We start from the raw sequence: 22,062 nt of genomic DNA, 5'->3' as shown, positions 1-22,062 counted from the left end.
GTTCTACCGTGGAGCCCTTATTGGGCCACATCCAGGTCCTCATTTCCCAGCCCTCAAGATGGGGCATAAAACGTGGTGGTGGCTCAGGCAGGCCTCACCCAGAGACACATGTGAGGCAGGAGTTCAGCCAAGGGAGCTGGACTCTAATGAGGCCAGGGTCAAGATCAGGCTCTGCCACTGACCCCCAGTGTCACCTCAGTCAGGTCCGTTAGCCTCTCTGAGCTTCCCCTTCCCTGTCAGCAAAGCAGAAACATGATACCCCACTCACAGGGCTAAGGAACCAAAGCAGCCAACACCAGCAGAGTGCTTTGCAATCCTTGGCGTGCTGTGTGAGTAATAATTACTAACAAGGTCCCTGAAGGTGAGCAGGGATCCATGAGAACCCCATTTCACAGATCAGAAAACTGAAGCCAACAGGAGAAAGGACTTACCCACAGTTCTGCCAAACCTCAGCAGCTCGGGAGGGGCCAGGCAAGGATGCTCAGACAGCCAAGGATTTCTCTCTGACACACTCAGGCACTGAGTATTGAAATGAAAACCAAATAGCCCTAAACACAGAGTTCCTATATGACCTGGCAATTCCACTCCTAAGTATACACCCAAGAAAAGGTAAAAATGTGGTACCTCACAAAATCTTGTATATGAATGTTCATATCAGCATTACCCGCAATAACTAAAAAGGAAAAATGATCCAAATGTCCATCAACCGATGAGTGGATAAATAAAATGTGGAACATACATACAGTAGAATATTATTTGGTCAAAAAAGGGAAGTACTGATTTGTGCTACGACATGGATGAACCTTGAAAACGTCAGGCTAGGAAAAAAGTCAGCCACAAATGCCATGTGTTGTATGATTTCACATACATGGAAAGTTCAGAACAGGCAAATCCATAGAGATGGAAAATAGATCCGTGGTTGCCTGGGAGTGGGTAATGGGGAGTGACTGCTAATGGGTATGAAGTTTCTTTTCAGGGTGACGGAAATGTTCTTAAATTAGGTAGTGGGGATGGTTGCACGACTGTGAATACACTAAAAACCACTGAATTATACATTTTAAAAAGGTTGATTTTGCGGAATGCAAATTACATCTCACTAAAGCTGTTATAAAGCAAAACAAAGCAAATACTGCCTTGAGAACAGGAGGAACAGTTGATAAGAAGTCCAGCTCTAGGGTCAGGAGTGGGGGCCTGGGAGGTAAAGTCTGCCCTCACAAGGAAGTCAGGCCCTGCTTCCCCCACCTCCCATTGGCTGCTCCCCAGAGCAACCCCATACCTGCTTTCCTTGCCACCTCACCCAGAAATCTGGCTGAACCCACTTTTCCAGCCCTGCTTCCCAGGGATCCACCATTCTCCTCTGATCTGTCTGCTTTCACCAATGCATTCATATTTTGTCTTTTGTCATAATTTCTGCATCTTCTGAGGCCTATGCCCTACCCACCAAATTGTGTGTGCCTGTGTATGGGGGGCGTGGTGACTCTCTCAGGTCTTGAGCTTGTCCCACATTGGGTACCACGAGTCAGCCTGTGTGCATAATGAATAAGGTCACAGTGAGACCCTCCAGGCCCCCAGCCCAGGCTCAGTTAAGGAATTGTTGCCCTCTCCTAGGGCCTGGGAGCCCCCCTGGGACAGAGGTGTGCACATATGGATCCAGGCCACAGAAGCCATGGAGGAACTCTGCAAGGCTACCTCTGGGTGAGCCGAATACCGCTGGAGAGAGCATACGCAGTGCCCAGGCTCAGCACCACTTCCTTTGCGGCTCATCTGAGAGGCTGACTCAAGAAGACGAAGCGTCCTGGCCAACAGGGGGCGCCAGGTCTGCTCCATGACAGGCATACCCAGCCACCCTGAGCCTAGAGAGATGACCAAGGTTAGGTTCTAAGTTTGGGCACCTCAGGCCTCATCTCAGCACACAGAGCAGCCCCCCGGAGGGGACAAGACAGCTCTGGTCAATAGAGGAGGCTATCTGTGCCATGGGGTGAGAGGACACAAGTCCGTGTTCCCAGCATGAGGCTGGTTCCATGAGCCTCCATGGCTTCACCATGGGCTGCTGTCTCAGGAAGCCATTCCTTGGGAAATGATCCCCCACTTTTCCCCAAACTTCTCTGAAGTCCTACAGGTCCTGGGGCTAGGGGTAAGGGGTGGAAGCTACCCTGTCCTTTAGGCAGCCACCATGTTCTTACTCCTCAGGTGGGCACAGTACTGTCCAGTTGGCGAAACACATGGAAACACATTCTCCCATTTAAGTTCTGTGCAAGGGACAGGGAGGCCACTCTGAGCCCTATTGTCCATGTGAGGAAACAGGCTTGGGGAGGACACACAGCGTGGCCCAGGGTCACACAGTGGTGGGTGGACAAGCAAGACTTGCCTGAGACCTCACTATCAGAAGAAGGCAGGGCAGGACTGGGGTCCAAAGCCCATGCTGACTACCTCCCTCCCAAGTCCAAAGAAGGCCACCTCTGCCATAAGTTGTCACTCGCTCCTGTAGCCGCTATTTCTCTTAGAGAATTTGAGAGATTCCTCCACCTGTGCCTGGGCAGAGGCTCAGGAGGTTTCTCTCCTCTTGGGGGAGAGAATTAAAAGCCTTCCCTGCTGTTAGAGAAGGCAGAGCTCCTGGGAATGTGGGCCCGGGAGAGCAGAGGGCGTGGCGCCGAGACAGGATAGAGTAGGCTAGGAGGGTTTTGAGGCCCCGGGCAGCCAGCCAGGGCCACCCACAGATGCCCCTGAGAGCCAGCTCACTGCCAAGGCAAGACCTTCGACTCATTTGCACCACACGGAGGTGCCCTGAGACACAAAGATTCTGTTCTTCTCAGGGCCCATCTTAGCTATAAATATAATTAGGGAGCGGACTATATTGGACACAGAGAAGGCAGAAATGCTTAGCTCTTTCCCCAAATCAGGAGCTCTCATGGAAGCCTATCTGAGAAAGCAAACTGGCCCAGAGGTGGGAGGGCCAACCAAGCAACTCTTTAAGGACTGATCACATGAAGCAGAGGCTGGTTGGGCAGGTCTGGACTAGCTGCTTCCCTACCCTGGTGTTCTCCTGCCTGCCTCAGGCCCACGGGCTTCAGATCATTCCTTTGGAGCCTGGAAAGCTAGGATCTCAGTCTGGTCATGGGGCAGCAACAGAAGAGGAAGGGGAGGGTCAGGGGAAGCCTCAGGCCAAAGCTGGGAAGAGCAAGGGTCCTTGGGACAGAGGAAGGTGAGGCCCGGTTTGCAAACAGGACCTTGGGTCTGTCTTCCCTGGGGTTCAACTCCAGAAGTTCAGGCCCTGGTACTGGGATCTTGATCCCTGGGAGACATCAGATGAGCTACCACATTCCCAAGGCCACAGCTCTGGCCATGCCCTCTACCCTTCTTTTCTTGGACTTCAGCTGCCTCCTCTGACCACCCAGACCTCCATCCCCTCCCAGTCCCCTCACATGCCCAGACTGCAGGCTCACCAGGAAATGGAAGGAAGGGAGGGAGGGAGGGAGGGAGAGAGGGGCAGGGAGAGAAGTCTGAGGCTGGAGGGGTGGAGGCAGACACCCTGGAAAGTTCAGAAGGAAGAATACTTCCCCCTCACATCATGAGCTGGTTTTGCTGCCCCTAATGTTATCTCCTCTGATTTATTCTCCCCAGAGTAGCTGTCGTATAATATGTTTGGTCTTCGTCTCTGGTTCCTGGCACAGAGCTCCTAAAACCCTTGGTGTTTCCCGAGTGCTAAGGCTATCTTCTGTGATTCGTGAGGAGCCCCTTCTGAGCACACCTGCATTTATGCTCCCGAGGTGACTTACGGTGAGCCCCCCAGCTAGTCTCAGGATGAGGCTGGGCCTGGCCACCAAAAAGACCAAGCAATAGGAGGGCTGGAACTTTCAGCCCTATGCACTGACAGACCTCCAGGAAAGACAGGGAGGGCACTGGAGGTTAAGCTTTATAGAAACTCTTGAACAAGACTTAATGAGCTCTGGATTGGTGACTGTGTCCAGGTGCCAGGAGGGCGGTGGAACCCAGTTCCCCAGAGACAGAAGCTCCTGGGCTCGGAACCTCACCCTATGTATGTCTTCATCTGTATCCTATACAGTGAATGGGTCAATGTAAGAAAATGATTCCGAGTTCTGTGAGCCTTCCTAGCAAATTCTCTAACCTAAGGAGGGGATCGTGGGAACCCTGATCAGAAGTAGAGACGACAACTGGGATTTGTGATTGGCCTCCGAAGTGGGGGTAGTCTTGTGGGACTGAGCCATTAACATGCAGGGGCTCATACTAGATAGTGTCAGAATTGAGTTAAATTGTAGGACACCCAGGCTGTGTCCCCTGAGAATTGGAGAACTGCTGGTTGGTGCTGGAAAACATGCCCGAGTAGTACAAGTCTTAATAAAGTGTAAGTCTGGGGCTCCTGGGTGGTTCAGTTGGTTAAAGGTCTGCCTTGAGCTCAGGTCATGATTCAGGATCCCAGAACTGAGCCCCATGTCAGGCTCCCTGCTCATTGGGGAGTCTGCTTCTCCCCCTCCCTCTGCTGTCCCCCCTGCTTGTGCATTCTCTCTCTCAAATAAATAAAATCTTAAAAACAGAAAAAAAGAGGAAAGTGTAAGTCTGTCCTCTCTCTGGGACAAAGATTGCTTTGTGCTTGTGATCCTCTCTGCTCCCCTCCCAACCTCCTTTGCCTGTTCATTCATTCTCACTCACTATTGACTTAATAAATAATTGCTAAGCATCTACTACTAGGAACTGGCCCTTAAGCCATATATTTTAGTAAGAATTATACTAACACTGATGATTTTTCATCAAGAAAGTAATTCTTAATGAGCTTCATTAAGTCAATTTGATTCCTTGATCAATTTTCTATTCACTAATGTTTAAGATTTTTTTTGCCCTTTCCCCATTCTTATTTTACTAAATTTCCTCCCTCCTGCCCCTTAAAACAATTTTTTAAAAAAATTCCTTATTAAAATTATTTTCATTGGGATCGATTATTTTTAAATTTAAAGTGACTCTTCGGTTCATGATCAGTTTTGGCTCATATTAAATCTTTGACACCGTTGAGACTTCTTTTGTGATAATTTTTTCTACCAAAAAAACATTTCCTGAGCCAACTTTGGCAGATCTAAATTTTCTCAGGAAGAGTTGATTCCCCCATCAATTTTTAGTCAATAACATATTTTGCCAGGTGTAGTGTTAACTGTTGCCAATTTTGCTTTGTGATAATTATTTCAACCAATTTTGATTTTTTTTTCCTGGATCATATTTTTTATTTTTATGTTTTCGATAATATTAATGAGATGTTATTCTCACACACAGGCATATTTTAGCACTGATCTGATAAAGCATTCTGAGGATCAAAGAACTGTGTGAAAACATCCATGGGGCAGAAAGGCAGGTCACGCTCTGCACCCGGGCTGAGTACAAGGTCAGAACCTGGTACCTGAGGGAAAGCTGCTCCTGCCCTTGGTTCTTCCAGAGCCCTTGCCCCTGCCACGACACCTCACAGATGGGAAAGAGCTTCTGGCTGGAGTGAGAGCAGCTGCCTTCAAGAGACAGAATCTTACTGACAGACGAAGAGATGGGGTACAGCCCTGGCTTCCTGTCATGGGCCAGAAGCAGCCTCTGCTGGGCTTCAGACTCTTCTGCTCAGAAAGTATCTCTGAGACACTCAGCTGAGAGAGAACACAGAGGCTTCTTGGCACCTTCGTTTCCCTAACATAAAAGTGGGGGGGGGGGGTGGTAACTACCCAGGGTCTTTTCAGGCCTGAGGCTGTGACTTCTGGTTCACTGGCTTCCAGGCTCTGGACCTGCTTCAGAGGTCCCCTCTACCTCTTAGCTGAGGCTCTGCCTGGGAACAGCTGGAAATGAGACAGCCCACCTGGATTCAAATGTGGCAAGACCATGTGTGGAGGGCCAGAGGCCACAGATGTTCCCACCTGGGCTCTCTGCTTCTCTGACCCCAGGACAACAAAGAAAGACACAAAACCTGGACGGGGAGGTTTTTCTCCTGGCCTTGGCCTCAATACACACCTTCCCCATGGACCTGTCTCCAGACACAGTACCACCGGGCAGCAAGCAGCCAGCAACCCTTGAAATGTAAATGGCGAAGCACAGACCCAGAGAGCAGACGGCACCTGCCCAGGGACAGACTGAGAGTCCGGGATGGGAGTTGGGGCGGGAGCCAGGCTGTGGATGCAGGAGTTCTTGCTCCTAGCCCTGGGCTCCAGCCCACAGGAAAGCCTCCTTCAGTCCTGCTCCCATGTGAAGAACTGCTCAAGTGGTCTCTGCCCAGGCCACTTTGAAGATGCCAGCTCCCCCTGGCCGGGCAACAGTCGGTGAGGGGGTTGAGGCCTCAGTCTAATGGCTGCAGGAAGACTGGTTCAGGGAGGAACAACCCTCCCCTCCTCCCAGGGTCCAGTGAGTGAGAAGAGATGCCTCTGGGTAACAGAGAGCTGCGTGGCAGGGCCCCAGTGTCCTCCGCAAACCTATCATCTGTGACACGAGGAATCTAACAGTTCCCATATGTGGCCCTGGTCCCTGCGTGTGCTTACAGTCAGTGCTAGTGCCTGTCACCACCAGGGCCAGGGAGGCCGGGGAGTGCCTTTACCACTACCTCCCCAGGCCCACGGAAGGCCTGGTTCTCATCTGAACTCGGCCACAGACCAACTTGCTGGGCTATCCTAGGCAAGTGTCATTCCCTCTCTGAGCACAACCTACTCCTCTGCAAAATGGGGCTAGTGTTTGATCTCCCAGCCTCCCAAAGGGGCTGCGAAGATTAAATGAAGGGCCTTGAGACATCTGTGGCCCTCCGTGGTATGAGGCAGAGCCAATGGGCCTCCTGGGGATAGAGCTGATGTTTCATCCTCTCTGGGGGCAGCTACACTGTTGGCCACCTGGGGCCAGAGTTTGCTGACCTCTCACGGTAGGCTGATATCTCAGATGGGGTCCAACGATCCCATTTTCTGGTGTTCATGACCTTGTGTAATCCCCCCATTTCCTTGAGTTCTAACTGGGCTGAGTGACTTGCTCCCAAGGAAGAAAATACCGCCGAAGTGATGGAATGTCACGTCTGTGATCAGATGTGTCACATCTTATAAAAGACTGTGATTTCCTGCATGCTAGCAGACACTCTCTCAATGGCTTTAAGGAAACAAGCTGCCATGTTGGAGAGGCCCATGTGGTACGGAAATGAGGGCTGGCCCTGATCCACAGTCAGCGAGGAATGGAAGCCCTCAGCCCAAAAGCCCAGGAGGAACCAAATCCTGCCAACAATGAAATGAGTGAACTGGGAAGCTCAATCCCCAGATGAATCTTGACATGAGACCACAGCCCCAGCCAACACCTTAATTACAGTCTGCAAAAAATGTCTACGCTAGAGGACCCAGCTTAATCTGGACCTGGACTCCTGACGCACGGAAACGAGATTAACAAGTGAGTGCTGTTTAAAGATGCTAAACTGTGAAATAATTTGTTACGCAGCCATAGGTAGCGAAGACATATGCATTGGCATGTCTTCATGTCAGCGAAGCCTTGACATACCACAGAGGACAGGGGCCTCTCCTCGGGCCACAGAGGGGGCATCCTGCAGACCCATTTCAGCCCTATAAGCCATATTGTTGCGAGTTTCCCTCAGGAGTCCAGTCCTTGCTGTGGGGTACTGTGAGGAGCCCAGAGGACAGATACCCCTGCTCCAGGCTGGGTGGGCAGGAAAGTGGGCAGAGCCTACCCATCTCCTGAAGCCAAGGCTCCTTTCCAAAGAGCGATCCTGCCAGGGCCCCAAACCCCATGCGTGTCTGGAGCAGAGGAAGTGTTTCAAGGTATAACTACTTCCACTTTCTCCCCTGCTCCTCACTAAGACCTGATGAAGTTTAGGCAACTATACCAACTGTCTACAAGACCGGCAAGAGCATGGCCTACCGAAGGCTTGACCTAAAAGGCGGTTAATGACTACACCCATTTGACGGGTCATAACTACTATCGCAACTTACTACTCAGAATCAGTAAGTGGCAGAGGTGGGATGTGAACACGGTCTGTCTGATTCAAAGCCCACGCTAGTTCCGCTTGCTTTAACAAATGGGGAAGCTGAGAAACAGAGATCCAGCATCGGATGGCACCCATAGGCAGCCCCCACACAATCCTTCCCAGACACCAGGGATCAGGCATTGAGAGTTTTTAAAGATTCACGGAGGGGAGAGACAGGACAAAGCCGGTGCAGGCCATGGGCTGCAGGAATCCCGTGCCAGAGCTGCTTCCTCTTACGTGGGAAGAACAGGTCTCCCTCCCACACGGGTTTTTCTCCACTGAGATTCCAAGCAGAGGGGCAGCCGCTCCCGCCACACAATATTAAAATGTCAGGAGTTTAAGGCCTGTGTTGGTTGAGTCATAAGTTATCAGCACCCAGTGAGGGCCGACAGAATGCCTCCCTTAAATTATTAAGCAGAAAGCGTCAGACTGTAATATTTTGCTAAACCAAAGTACAGACACAGACAAAGATGTCATTTCAATATTTGAAACCAGCAAGTTTAATTTAAAATAAGAGCAAACCAATAAGCTCAGAACATAGTGGCGTATGAGAGGAAAATTATACTGTGAGAGGAAAAAAAGTGGAAGGACTTAAGAAATTTATAAAAGTAATCTCCAAGTGGAAATTAGAAATCAAGGCCTAGAAACAGAATAACACAAAAGAAATATTACTGTCCACTTTCTAAATCAATATAACACTGCTCCACGCCGGAATTACCATGGTAACTCAAGTAAAAAGAATCAAGCAATTCTTATTATTTCAAAATAAAATCACAGCCTGAAGCCTGGGTTTTATTACAACCACTGATAGATCGCTGGCTTGTATTTATCTGAAATATTGCTTTTCAATCAGCTGGTTTATGAATGTACACAGGCCTCTCACCAGCCCACTTACCACCCCATTTTGAGGCAAGGGGCTAACCAATGAATTGATTCCTGCCTGGCTGTATCTGCATATAGACCCAGGCCTGAGTCAGCTCTGGCGAGCACGGGAGCTGCTCACCCCTTCCACCTGTCCAGCGGCATCACAGGGCAGAGCGGAAAAGCCGGAGGACGCAGTGGGGGTTGACCTCATTGTGGTTCCCCTCCGGGCCTGCCATCCAATGGCAGCCCCCTGGAAGAACTGCCCTGACCACCAGCCTCCCACCCCTTGTCCCCAGGCATCCTCTTGCTGGCTCCACCCCCTCTCCCTCTCGCCCATCTCCAGGTCCAACAGCGGGAACAGGGAGGCTGCAGAGCACACTGCTGCAGTAAGATGGCCTGAACTCTGGCCCTTGCAAGCGTGGGACCCGCGACCAATTACACAGTCTCTTTGTATGGCAGTTTTCTCATCTGTGAAATGAGGATAATACGCGTGGCTTTTTCCTAGGGTGGTTCAGGGTATTCAATGAGATCATACGTGGAAGATGCTTTGGTGGAATGAGTACAGAAACGGCCCCAATTCTCTACCCCTCCTGCTGGTAGTATGCACGCCCTTTGCAATGTGACTTTCCACCTCTTCCCTTTAAGAACAGAATCTGACCACCCCCACCCTGCCCCCAAATTCAAGCTGGTCTTGTGATTTATTTTGGCCTAAGGAATGTGGCAGAAGCGAAAGCCTCCCAGAGCCAAGCCCAGGAGTCAGGAAACGTTGTGTACTTCCACTCTCCCTCCTCACCTGTTTCTACTATGAGAACAGGCCAGAAGAGCTTGCTGGACAACAAGGGATGCTCGTACCCCCAGCGTCCAGGAGATCAGCCGTCTGCCAGGCACGAGAGAGTCCAGCTGAGACCCGACAGACCGCTCAGCCAAGCCCAGCCTAGAGCACTGACCTACAGATTCAAGAGCTAAATGGATGCTTGTTTTGAGCCTCTGAGTTTGCCGATGGATGGTTATGCAGCGATAACTTACTGATACACGTGCAGAGCACAACGCCTCAGTTTCCAGCAAGGGTTCAGTGACACCATAGCAAGTATGTTTATAGGAGCCCTAAAGACTGGGAGGCTGAAGCCAAAGAGATCACACCGTATCTGTGCAGAGAACAAGGTCCCTGCACAGAAGCATGAAGCTTCCTGGTTGATCAAGTAGTGTATATGGACATTAGGTGCCAGTTAGGTATTGCTCCCATTACAGAATGTGAAAACTGAGGTCCAGTAAGTTGTCTGGAGTCACAGCGCAGTCAGCTGGGACTAGCACCCGGGTCTCCTGAATCATGCCAGCAGGCTGTGCCTGGAGACAGCAGGCCGCCCCAGGAAGTTCAGCTGGGAAGAGGCGGGAGGCAGGAGCTACTGATGCAACATGACCCAGCCGGCCTGCTCTTTGGGACAGCTGCCCCGGCAACCTGGTCTGTTCCAGGCCAGGCTCAGAGTCCATCCACCTTACCTAGTAATAAGCTGGTGTCCTGTTGGAGCATATTCATTTTGTGTTTTGTCTAAGGCAGGCGTCCGCAGTGGCCGACACAACTTGGGGTGAATTAAAAGCAGGGGGTGTGAGAGGAGCGAGCAGGCTGGTCCAGGTTGCCTGGGCTCCTTCAACATCCATGGGGTTAATATTCCCCCCACGGCTCATTTCCCGCTACCAGTGTAATGCCACTGAGCTCAAGAGTGGGGGAGAGATGTGCCAGATCAGCTCTCGTAGGCCCATGCAAGCTGACCCCACTGGTGTGGTCCTATCCCGCATGCAGGCCTGCCAGGCAAACTCACTCTAGCAGCACCGGGAAGAGTTAAGCCCGAGGAAAGGAGGATGCCCTCCGTGCCTCAGCTGTCCTTCCACTCCAGGCAGGGCGGGCAGGCAGGATGGGCTACACGTCATATGCATCTCTGGGGCTACACTGGTCCCGGAAGACCTGGGCCAGGTTAGTGCCCATCAGCACCTGCCAGCAGAACTTAATGTGAGGATGGAACCGTGTCCTGCGGGCGGTCAGCAGGCTGGCTGGGGCCACAACCGGGATACTCGGGCACCTGGCAAGAGGACAGGTGATGTTCCTCTTGATCAGACTTTCCTACTACCCAGCCTCATCATGCCCCGGGGCAAGGATTAGAGGACATGGAAGTTGGGCAGAGAACCCTGAAAGGAACCCTGGGTTCCCTACATAAGCCAGGCAACCCTCCTACCCACTTTCAGCCTTGCCTGTCCCCCTGTAGATGGAAACGCTTGCAGAGGTCTTAGAGGCTTCTTCCTACAACGCTACCTGCCTTGGGGAATCTGGCCAGTAGTGGTAAGTAGTGAAGTCAGCGTCCCTCCTGGACAGCAGTGATCAATGGCCATGATGGATAAATGGAAGAGGGAGAGTGAGTGAACAAGGCACCACATCGGGCAGCAGATTATTTGATCACAGGGTAGTTGGTGGAGCACAAAGTCACCTCACACAGGCAGGAGGCTTCCTGGCTTATCAAGTGTATACATGGACTCCATTTCATTGAATCCTAATTAGCCCCCCAACCAGTTAGATGCAGCTGTTCTCACTGTAGAGATGAGAAGGTAGAGAGGCAGAGCAACCTCAGCACTGGGTGGGCATGGGGCACAAACCCACAGTGGACGTGACAGACCTGCAGAGCTTGGCAGGACAGCGGAGGTGGCAGCCAGCCCACGGGTTCCTGGCACACTGTGGCACCGATGCCCTTTTCTCTACCTTGCTCTCTAACTCCTTCCTGTCTGCTGGCCCTCCCAATAGGGAGCTCCTCTGGGCCCTGGAGGTGGGTCTGAACAACAGCCTTGACCTGCTGGCGACTTGGGGGCAGCTGTGCCCTGGGTGGAGGCAGCCTTGGAGGCAGCCCACGTTTGCTGGAGACCCCATCTTGGCTTGGGCCATGCCCCCAGTAGGCTCCCCAGCTCTGTCTTAGGCTCAGAGAATGTCCTGTCCAACCATGGCCACTTCCCAACTCTGGCAACCGTGCCCCATAGTCTACCGTGCCAAGGCCCAACCTCACGTTCCTCTGCCCGTGACCACAGAGGGGCGGCCGCCAATGCTCACTGGCCATCATCTGTCTGTCCCAAGGGGAGAGAGACCGAAATAAATCCCTTCTTGGTCTTGCTCACAAATGGGCCCTGCTGGGCGGCTCCTTAAATGGGAGTGGGTGGGGTGGCCTCCAGGTCTGATTCTGGACACTGGCTGGGTTGGGGAATCAGCTCTCTGAGGGACCAGAGGCAGGCCTGGGCTCTGGGAGAATGCATATTTCCATGTGCTAAAAAGCATCGTGTGGGACATGTCCAGAAAGAGAGAGAGACAGTAAGACAGAAAGGCAGCCACAGAGGCCAAGTGAGTGGCCACAATAGCGCCAAGCCCCGGCATGCAAAGGGTGAAGCTTTTAGGCGAGCGGGAGCCAGTGATCTCAGCTTCCCCCAGTCCTAATGCTCCTGAAAGGCTCTCTCCCACTCCCTGTAATTGGGCATCAGTAGTTAATGCAGTATTGACTGCATTACACGCTCCCGTGCCTCCCCTCACTAATGCCAATTGCATCACCTTGTACAGTCACCGGCTTGCTTAGCCAATAGCCGTTAAAAGCAATCCAAATCATGAATCATATGGGAAACTTTTAGCAAGACACTGCCATCCAAGGAGACAATTTACAGTTGAGTTAATCTGGGTACATTAGCGAGACATGGATTCTGGACGACAGACCAATTTATGTTGTTTCCCTGTCCCCCGCCCCCCACCCCCTTAGTGCTCTGTGTGGGCAAATGAACAGAAGAGCGGGGAACAGAGAGAAGCACCTGCTTCTTTACGCAAGGCTCTGGGAGGGGGTGAGGGAGACCTGTCTCTATAGGCTCTCCGCCCAGCTGAACTGGGGCGGGAAAGGTAAGCAGCTCGTACATGCTGTTCAAGATTTGTAAAGCCTCATTTCCAAAGGTTGGAGGTAGCTGCTGCCAGCGCTGCCACAGGCGCTGCAGATGGGGACCCTCCTCTTCCAGGCCCCGTGCAGGTGTCAGGCCGGGTGCTCGCATGCTGGCCTCACCAGGCCTTTACACACCCTCAGCAGGCAGCGGTGCCTGTTGGGCTCTGCCTTTCTGCCGCCCCGCTGGGGTCTCTGGAGTGGACAAGCATCATGGTCCACTCCCTGCCTCCATCTCTGGGGCCAGGAAGGGTCCCAGCCACACTCTGCCGGGAGAGACGCTGGGGACTCTTTGCACTCCAGGGCATGATGGGATAGCCCAGGAGGTCCTGCTGACGGCCAAGCAAAAGCTGGTTGGTACCCAGGAATAGCCAAGAGCCGCCCTGGCAGGTCACCCAGGTCCACTGTGGAGGCCACACTCGCAGCAGTCATTAACAATTGAAGACTCACTGTCTGGCCTTCCTCAGGCCAGCTCCACTCTCCTTAGGCAATTTTACTTATTCAAAATGCTCTCAGAATCATGTCTGGTGTTTAGTTCTGCAACCCGCCTGCTGTTTCCTGTGGGCAGCCCAGTCTTCCTACGGGCCTTGGCAGAGGCAGCTTACCTGCCTTTCTCCAGCACGCACCTGGGGACAGGCCAGCACCCCCAAGAGGGCGCCTGCAACATCCCCTCTTGCCCAGTCCACCACAACCCAAGGCTCTCCCTGTTCTTGGGGCTGCCTGGACCCTCTGCTGTCTGCTTCTGAGTACTCAAGCCTCCTTCTCCAATGGCCTGAGGGCTAATCTGGTTCAGAGCAGGAGTGCCCTTTGCTTCCCTGACCTACAAGCTTCCCCGGAAGGCCCCCAGCCGAGTGCCAGTTCAAGCACCCGTGCCAGGGAGAGAAGAGCTTTTTCTCCGGGAAAGTTGGAGCAGGGCTTCCTTTGCTGACAGGCAGGCCCGACAGCATCTAGAAAGCCCGGACCCTGAGTTCCAGTAAAGTGGAGATGGCTAGGCCAAGAGCAAGCGTCCAAATGAAAGCAATTAATCTTAAAACCAGAAGTTTAACCATTTGCAAAACAGATCTTTCCTCTCTGTGGTGGCCCTTCACTGCTCGACCTAATGGATTACTTTATTAATAATGTACTGTGCTTAAAAGCAAAAAAAAAAAAAATTTTTTCTGACAATTCAATACTTCAGAAAGTCTCTTAAACCCGTTGCTACGGCAAAGCGATTGATATTTTATTATCTTTCAGAAGTGCAACATGAAAGCCCTGCAGCCCAGCAGAGCAAGAGCTTTGGTCCTCGGCAGCTGGCAGACCTGACTTCAACCAGAGGAGCCCCGGCCTCTTCCAATAAGATGCTGTCAGGTGGAGAAAAGGCATTGGGGGTGGTTAATAAGGGCCCCGAGTCCCTGCTGCAGGCAGACAAAGGGTGCGGTGCTGCATCCTGGAGGGACATGCTTCTTGGGGGCCCTGGGGGGCAAGGCTGCCACCTAGCCCAGAGGGCTGCCTGCTGGAAGGGCATAAGTTCCAGGAAGAAATTAAGCAGCAGGCTTGGACGGACAGGTGAGTCGATCCAGAGTCTTTCTTCCTTCCCCAATGGAAGGTGCCACCTTCGGGGTTTCCTGGAATTAGGGGAGACCAGACTCTAATAGGGAGTGGAGGGCAGATGTAGGAGCAGAAAGACTGCTTTTGGAGGACACCTCTGAGCTGAGCAGGACAAGAACCGGACGGCTCCTCGGAACCCCAGCTGTCTACCTTCCTGGTGCTCTGGGCCCCAGGGCTCAGTGGTATGAACTGCAGGAGGCATCACTCTGTTCCGACTAAACTGAACCAGGGACTGGGGGGCATCATGAGCTCTCCTCTGCAGATCTGGTGGAGACTAGGGGAAAAATGCATGCCCAGGGCAGCTGTGGTGCACTGCCGTCTGGAGGCAGGAGACTGGCTAAAATGATCTCCAGGTATCTATTCCTATTCAGGGCTCATCTGAAAATCTGGAGTATCACACGGAGCTCAAAGGGACTCTGGGGTGCCTGCACAGAGCACGACCTAGGTGGCAGTGGTGGGGTCATTCTGTTGCATGAGACCAATCTCCCCGCCTGAGGCCTCCCATGGACAGGGCCTGGGTTTTCTCCAGTTCTGGCTCGATCCTGGGGAACAAGCATGCCAATTAGCCACGGCTAAAGACACACCCTGAGTTCCGCATCTCCCCGTCAGGAGAGTACCCTCACACACTGAGGAAGGGCCCTCTGCGCTGGCTTCTGCAAGCCCCTCATCTTACCAAGAGGGAAAGTGAAGGCTAGCTTGAGGCATTACTGTTCTGAGAGAACTGGGTGAGCTCACAACAAAATGCCTCTTCCCTCCTGGTCTGGCCTGACCAGGTTCTTCTCCTTGTCATTCTGTACACACCTGCAGAAGCCTAGTCCTCTGGTCCCCCATAGGGATCCTGGGAGAGGGCCCCAAAGAGCTACAAGCATACTAGAGATGGAGGTCACACCCTGGCCAGCCTCTCGCAAATGCATCCCTTTGGCCAGAAGCACTTAGTCGCCCCTTTCCTCTCTTACTGTATACACGCTGAGAAACAGCCTTCAAGGCTGCCCCACATGCCACCCCCAGGCCAGACACTTTAAATGACCCTCCCTGATGGAGGTCTCACGGCTGGTGGGGAGGCTAGGAGCCCCATCTTGTGGTAGCAGCAAAGTGCACATCCTGTGTGACCTTGAGCAAGTCACTTAACTTGGAATTTTCACCCAGTGACCATGACAGTAACACCACTGACCTGGTGGGCAGAGAGCACAGGCCTAAGGGAGACTCACTAGTAGAAGGTTAGAGAATGGCCAGCACCGTTAATCCGAGAGGATTCCTGGTGACATGCTGCAAACCACCTCAGTTCCTTACCAGTAGAAATCAGGTGACAGCAGAGTGCCAACAACTCTATCCTCATCTCCCTACAGCACCAACACACCAGGCAACCATCACCTATAGGGCAAGGAGAGCCCCTGCCAACCAAGGAACAGCTACCGTGTGGCCACTGGCCTCTGCGTTTGGGTCAGGAGGCACCCACCTGGTTTTACCTTTAAGTGGGCTGCGAGCCCCAACCTCTCCTGAACACACCAGGACCCTTTCTGCAGGGCACTCCCAGTCAGGAAGGCTTTGGGCTCTATGGGACCATCTTCTAGAGGCTTGCAGCAACCATGGGCCTTGTGTTCTGACTTCTGGGGTGCACTGAGGCTCTTGACCATGTCAGGTTCATGCCACTCTCCAGGACCTGCCTGCACAGTGCTACTAGCCGGTGGCGGGACACTTTCTTCCTCTGGGCCAAACTCCTGCCTGTGCGCTCAGGGGACCGGGAGCCAGTGGGCCAGCACAGGAGGCGTGTGTCTCCCCAGGGGCCGGCAGGCCTTCTCCTCGCTCGCCAGGCACCCCGGGGCCAGCATGGTCTTCCCGTGCGCCCACTGGCCGCAAGCTCTGGCGTCCTCTCGGGTTACCCAGCCGGCGTGAGGGAGATGGCTGTGGTGAGAGGAGCCACCGCAAAGACGAGACGCCACTCGCGGAGCGCCACTGCGCCCAGATCCGAGGGGACCCCAGCCTGCACGCGTCCCGGCAGAGCCCCACGCTGCGGGCGCACCGCCCGCCCTCCGGCTCACTCACCCCTCCCCCGGCCCCACCTGGCCGCCCCCGCGCCCCGGCCCCCCGCACCCCTCCAGCCTGGCAACCCCGGCGCGTGTGCGTCCCGGCGTGTGCTCCCGCGCGCCACCGCGGGGGGACGAGGGGGTGTGGGGCGTCGACCCGCCGCCCGCCACCTACCGTCCTCCTTGTCCAGCACCATCATCTCGGGCGCTCCGTGTCCAGCCGCAGCTCGGCTCGACCGGGAGAAGGGCGCCGACTCCGGGCGCGCTTCGGCGGGGCGGCCGGTCCTCGGGCAGCGAGCGGGCTCTAATTACCCGCTTGTCCGGCTCTTAACCTAGATTGCACTCAGCTAGAATTACATTCAGGAGCGAAGCACTTCGCAGATACAAAAGCAGTCTCACCTACTTTTGTGCCTCAGAATTGCAAGGAACTACGAACTGTAATTTAGAGAGAGAGAGAGGGAGAGGGAGAGAGAAGGGGGAAGAGAGGATCAGAGCCGTTTCTTTGATTTTCACCTTCTAAATGGCTCAATTTGCCCAGTATAATCTGTCTTAATGTAATTGCATTTGATAGCTCATAACCCTGGCTCTGGCAACGACACAGCTTTCAGCCTCATAAAGTGTTTTCCCCTCGGATTTAATCTGAATCTCAATCTAAAATTATATTCAAAGAGATGGGGGAATCTCGGCGGCCGTCTCCCGCTGCCTTTCTCCCTCAATGTATGAGGTTTGCACTTCTGCTACTGAATAAATGCACACATTTCCCGAGGCCCCCCTCCCTCCCGGGTTAATGGGGAGTGGAGACGCGCGGCTGCCCGGCTCCGCAGCACCACCTGGAGGTCGCTCGGCCCTGGCTCGGCGATTGGTTCTGCACAGCACCCAGGGTCCTCATCCCAGATATTTGTCGGGGGGACCACCCTTGCCTTCCACTCCCATCCCGTCAGCCTTAGTTTCTGACCGCCCTCCCAGCCGAGCGATCTTTCTCTGATCTCGTACCCTCCCTTCCTACCAGCTCTGCCGGAGCGTTCTTGTTACCTCCCGGATTGTTTGGCAAAGTTAGCCCTCTGCAGGGTACAAACTAGCATCAGGCTTACCCCAGCACGCAGCCCCCCACTCAGAGCAAGAGCATCCTAATTCCTTAGGGAGCAGAATCCTGTCTCAGCTTCTCTCTGAGCAAGCACAGTGTGGCCTTGAAGGTTTTTCTCCTTCCAAAACTATTTATTGAGCATGTAGTATTCTAAGGCGCTGATGATACCACAGTGAACAAAAGATTCCTGCTATTTCGGAGTTGAAAATCCTTGCTCTATACCTCAGGAGGCAGGAAGGAAGACAGAGCTCATCTCCTCTCTTCCCGAACCCTACTTCTCCCCAAAGAGCTTGGGGTTAGCGCCAGGCTGCCTAGACTAGGAAGGCCACTCTTAAATACCAAGAGCTTTTTTTTTTCTTTTTTTCCCCCTTCACAGTACCGTGCTCCGAGAGGATGGAAATATTAACAATTTTCTGTAGGTCAAGGAGGGCTTCAGAAAGACATGTCAGAGGTTTATCCCTGGCAGACATTTCTGAGGACTAGACCCAGGCAAGGAGAAGGCAAGGACCACCAGTTGGGATTTCATCCCATCTCTGCCTATTACCAATGGTGGACCTTAGCAAATCACTTTGTCTGGGCCTCAGTTTCCCTGTTTGTGACATGGGAGACCTGCGCTGCTCTCCAAGGTTGTGGTGGGAGTCAGATAAGCTAATGGTTGTGAACATGCCTTGTAAACTTTGGCACCCGGACATTGTGGGGACTTACTGAGTATACATGAAACCTGGAGGCCAGGCGGTGCCCCTGAAGCCAGCGGAAGGTCCCAAAGCAGAGTGCCTAGCAAGGGTGGGAATGGGGGAGTGGGGCTGCCGCCCATCTTCCTCCAGCCTAAGTGGGGAAGTCAGGCTTTGAGAAAACAGAAGAGAGGCTGCTTCTAATGAGATGCCTCATCCGCAGCTCAGAGGGTTTCGCTTTCCCCTTCATCTAGAATACTTAATCCTAATAGTCCTTGAGTATATTTGATGTTAAGTATATCATTTTGCTCAGCCTCACTGTCCCTCAGGACTGTGAGCTTGATCTCTCCCCTGCCACTGCAGCCAGAGCTACACCCCGAGGGCGTGAGGGAGGCTTTGACTCTGCTGGCCACGGGCTCATTTCGTACCAACCCGTCACCCCAGCCTGAGCTGGGGGCCAGACAGTGTCACAGGCAATGGGCCTAACAGGCTGGCAAGGGGTAGCTTCTGGCTGTAGATGCCTCTGTGGGCCTTCCCTCAGAATGGGGAGGCATTCCCTCCATGAGGGCTGCGGCTTTACTCTCAAGTCCCAGGGCCAGGTCCTCCTCCCTTTCAAGGGTCTGGCCCTGACCCACAACCCAGGACTTGACTAGCTGGAGGCACTTTCCCACTCTCTTGCTCATGTTGGGCTTGGGGCTCTGTCCCAACACCAGCTTCCTCAAGCCTCCAAGTTACCCAGTTAGCAGCCATCCCACCAGCATCCCTCTGGGAGTCGGGCGCCCTGTACCCCACCTCAGGGATGGGAGCAGGCCTGGAGTTCTGAGCCATGGGCTGAAGAGGCAGGAGGGTATGTCAGCAGGGGGTCACCACTGTGTGTGAAGGGCTGCTTGTGTCCACAGCCGGCTCTCTCTGCACCCCCAGTTGTGAGCATCGAGCTCCCACAGTGATCTGGAAAAGGGCCTCCGAAGAGGCCTTCCACTTTACAGAGCTACCCAGCGAGTCTTGGAGGGTTTAGATGACTGGAGCTCTTAGCCAGGAAGGGGCCACTGGAGGGACAGAGCCAAACATAAGCCTCACCCATCCAGCAGCCACCCTCTTAGCTCATGGGGAATTGCCCGCCGGGAAGGTAAGTCCTGTGCCTGGGCCTAACCCCACCCAAGCTGTCTCCAGGTCCCAAGGCACACTCACAACACCAGAGTGGAATCCTCAGATCCTCTGGGGCTGGAGGAGGTGGTTTGCACCCAACATAGTCCACAGGCAATGAGCATGTACTCTCAGGTCAATATTGCCAAGAGTCCTCCAGAATGTCTTTGAGGTGCCTCTAGGGACAGCAGAGACAGACCAGCAGCTGATCAGCCCCCAGGTTATGGTGAGGAGAAAGGGGTACTACTGGCTGCCTTTCAAAGTTTGGGGCAGGTCCTAGCAGTTTGTCCCTGTACTTGGCAGGAAAGTCCTGAGGAAAGGGTTCCTGGACTGGATTTGGGAGGTGGAGGGGGTGGGGTGGGGGAGGGGTGGGAGACTCTTTGCCCTAGGGCCTGGGCAGACCAGATATTCCAGAACTCAGTGGAGGCTGTCAGATGTGCCTCAGCCTGAGGGCCCTGCTTCCAACACAGTGCAGCTGTCTCCAAGATGGGTCTACAAGCTGGCTTCACAGATGAAGCTCACAGAGGTATTTGGAGTGGCTGCCACAGATGACAGGACAGAGTGACCCTACAGATTTTGCAGTACAATCAGGACGCCTGCTGGCCACGTTCAGATGCCCTGCTCTGCCCCCAATAACACAAAAGCAGCCTAAACACAGGAATTTGCAATCACCTAGAGTGGAGAAGTTGACAAACTTTCCTCCTTTGTCGAGGAAGCTGCAGTTATATCTGTTAGGCCTGGTGGAGGCCTAGGCCAAATCTGCTCCCCCAGGAAGCAAGTCTCTGTCACCCTCCTGATGAAGGCCAAGCCACCCCTGCACAACAGCTCTGAGAACGGTGTGGATGTAGGCTGACCAACCGTCCTGGTTTGTCCCAGGACTGAAGGGGTTCCCAGGAGGCAGGACTCTCTGTGCTAAAACCAGCTGGTTCTGGGCAAAGCAGGACAGTTGATGACCACGATGGGAGTTGGCAGGCTGGGACAAGGGACTAGTGGGGCCAGAGAGAGAGGTCAGGCAGCCAGACCCTTCACTGCACACCAGCAGCTGCATCGTAGCCTCAAATTTCCCAGCCTCCCGTTCAGGGCTTCATCCCCCAGGCACTGAGGAACTGCCTAGCCCGGGGGGAATGGCTCTATGCAGCCTGGCTGTGCCTTCTCTTGCAGATTGGTAGTTACAGTGGGAAAGCTGTGAGTTGGACTCAGGCGTGGATCCAGATTTTTCCAGAACCAAGCTCACTTATGCAATTTAGGGGTTGGGGATGCTCTTTAAGAAAAGGAATACGAGCCTGCTAACACAAAATGACCATCAAAGGACTATGAAGCTGAAACTTCATAAGCTTCTAGGTAAATCCGCCCCCCTGACCCCGATATTCTGGATACAGGACCCGACCCTAGCCCCGGGCAACTCCGGACACACTTGGCGGAGGGGTGCGGGGCTGTCAGGAGTGAAGCAATGTCACCCATTCCGCAGTTGTGAAGTTCTAGATCTGAGGGACCCCCAGGCCGTGCGGGTGTGCCTGCAGGCTCTCTGGGTATCCCCTAGGGGAGGCGTTCCGCAGTCGGGTGCGAAAGGGGGGGCGTGCAGACACCCAGAAAGCCTAGGAGACTTGGGGGCTGTGGGCACTGCGAGGAAGCCCGCGGCGGCGCGGGTCGCAAAGGCGCTCCCAGTGTCTGCGAGACCGCAAGAGCCAGAGAGAAAGTTCCCGGCCAGAGCGTGCAGGGCTGGCGGGCCCCCGGCGGCCCGGGTGACTTCCCTGCCCCGCTAAGGAACCCGCAGGCTGAGCCCAGCACCCCGGCACGCACGCCCGCGCGCACACCCAGCGCCGCGCTTCCGGGAAGCAGCCGAGCGGCCCGAGCCTGCCGAGGCCCGCGCGGGGGACGCTGCCGCCGCGACGCGAGCGGGGTGGCCTCGGCAGGGCCCGCGCCGCCGCCCGGGCCCCCACCCCAACCCCGGGCACCTACCGTCCTCCTGGTCCAACACCATGGTCCCCCGGCGGCGCCAGCCCGACACGGGCCGAGGACGCGGAGGGGCGCGCGGCTCGGACTCCGCCGCCGCCTGACTGCGTTGCTCCCGCCGGCCCCGCGCGGGCTCCGAGCCCCGCGACCGGCGGCCGGGAACGGGGGCGGGCGGACCGGCGCTGGCAGCTCAGCCCCGCGGGCAGGGAGCGCTGGAGGGGTGGGGGGTGCGGCCGGCGCGTCCCGGGGGCGGGGGCGCGTCAGTCCGCCGCGGGGTCGCGGGAGCCGCTGGAGCAGCCGCTGCCCGGGCCGGGCCGGAGCCGCCGCCGCCGCCGCCGCCGCGCGCCCGTTCTCGTCCGCGCGGGCCGCGCTAGCTGCTGCCGAGTGCAGCCTGCGTTTCCCAGGGCCCCTCAGTTCCCCTGTTAATTAAATCAATTCATTATGCTCAGATCTGATTAGCGGCCCTTCCCCCCTTTGAATCAATTATTCAATACACAAACATAATTGCTTGGGCCAGAGGTGCCCGCCATTAGCTTATTTAACTCCAAGGACACTAATTACCCGCAGGGCACGGGAACTTTTCTCATTAATTCTGACAAAACACAAAAGCACAGCCAGAGTGTGTGCGTGTGAGCGACTGCGTGCGCGCGTGTGTGTGTGTTCGTGTGTGTATGTGTGTGACCGCATGCCAGAGTGAGGGCAGTGTGGGGTGGTGAGCCGCCGCGTGAGCCGAAGATGAGCGTGTGGGGGTGGAGGAATGTGTGCGATCGCGGGTGGGAGTTTGAGTCTGTGGCCGCGCGGG

At 54.5% G+C, this 22,062-nt stretch overlaps 1 protein-coding gene across 3 annotated transcripts in view; it reads right to left on the bottom strand.

The window, feature by feature from the left end:
• LMO1 (LIM domain only 1) overlaps positions 1-21,690 on the bottom strand; it is a 40,179-nt gene extending 18,489 nt beyond the window's left edge. The window contains exons 1-2 of one of the 3 annotated variants that reach the window (XM_046016350.1): positions 21,267-21,690; positions 16,585-16,844 (exon numbers count right to left, since the gene is read on the bottom strand). In XM_046016350.1, the coding sequence (XP_045872306.1) occupies positions 16,585-16,609 (25 nt within the window). In that variant the 5' untranslated portion in view covers positions 16,610-16,844; positions 21,267-21,690. The remainder of the gene's footprint in view (positions 1-16,584; positions 16,845-21,266) is intronic. The other 2 variants (XM_046016347.1, XM_046016349.1) reach the window with 2 other exon arrangements.
• Positions 21,691-22,062: the final 372 nt, after the last annotated feature.

The sequence above is a fragment of the Meles meles genome, chromosome 8 (assembly GCF_922984935.1).
Source record: "Meles meles chromosome 8, mMelMel3.1 paternal haplotype, whole genome shotgun sequence".
NCBI classification, from domain to species: Eukaryota; Metazoa; Chordata; class Mammalia; order Carnivora; family Mustelidae; genus Meles; species Meles meles.
This window is presented reverse-complemented; position numbering and strand designations above follow the sequence as displayed.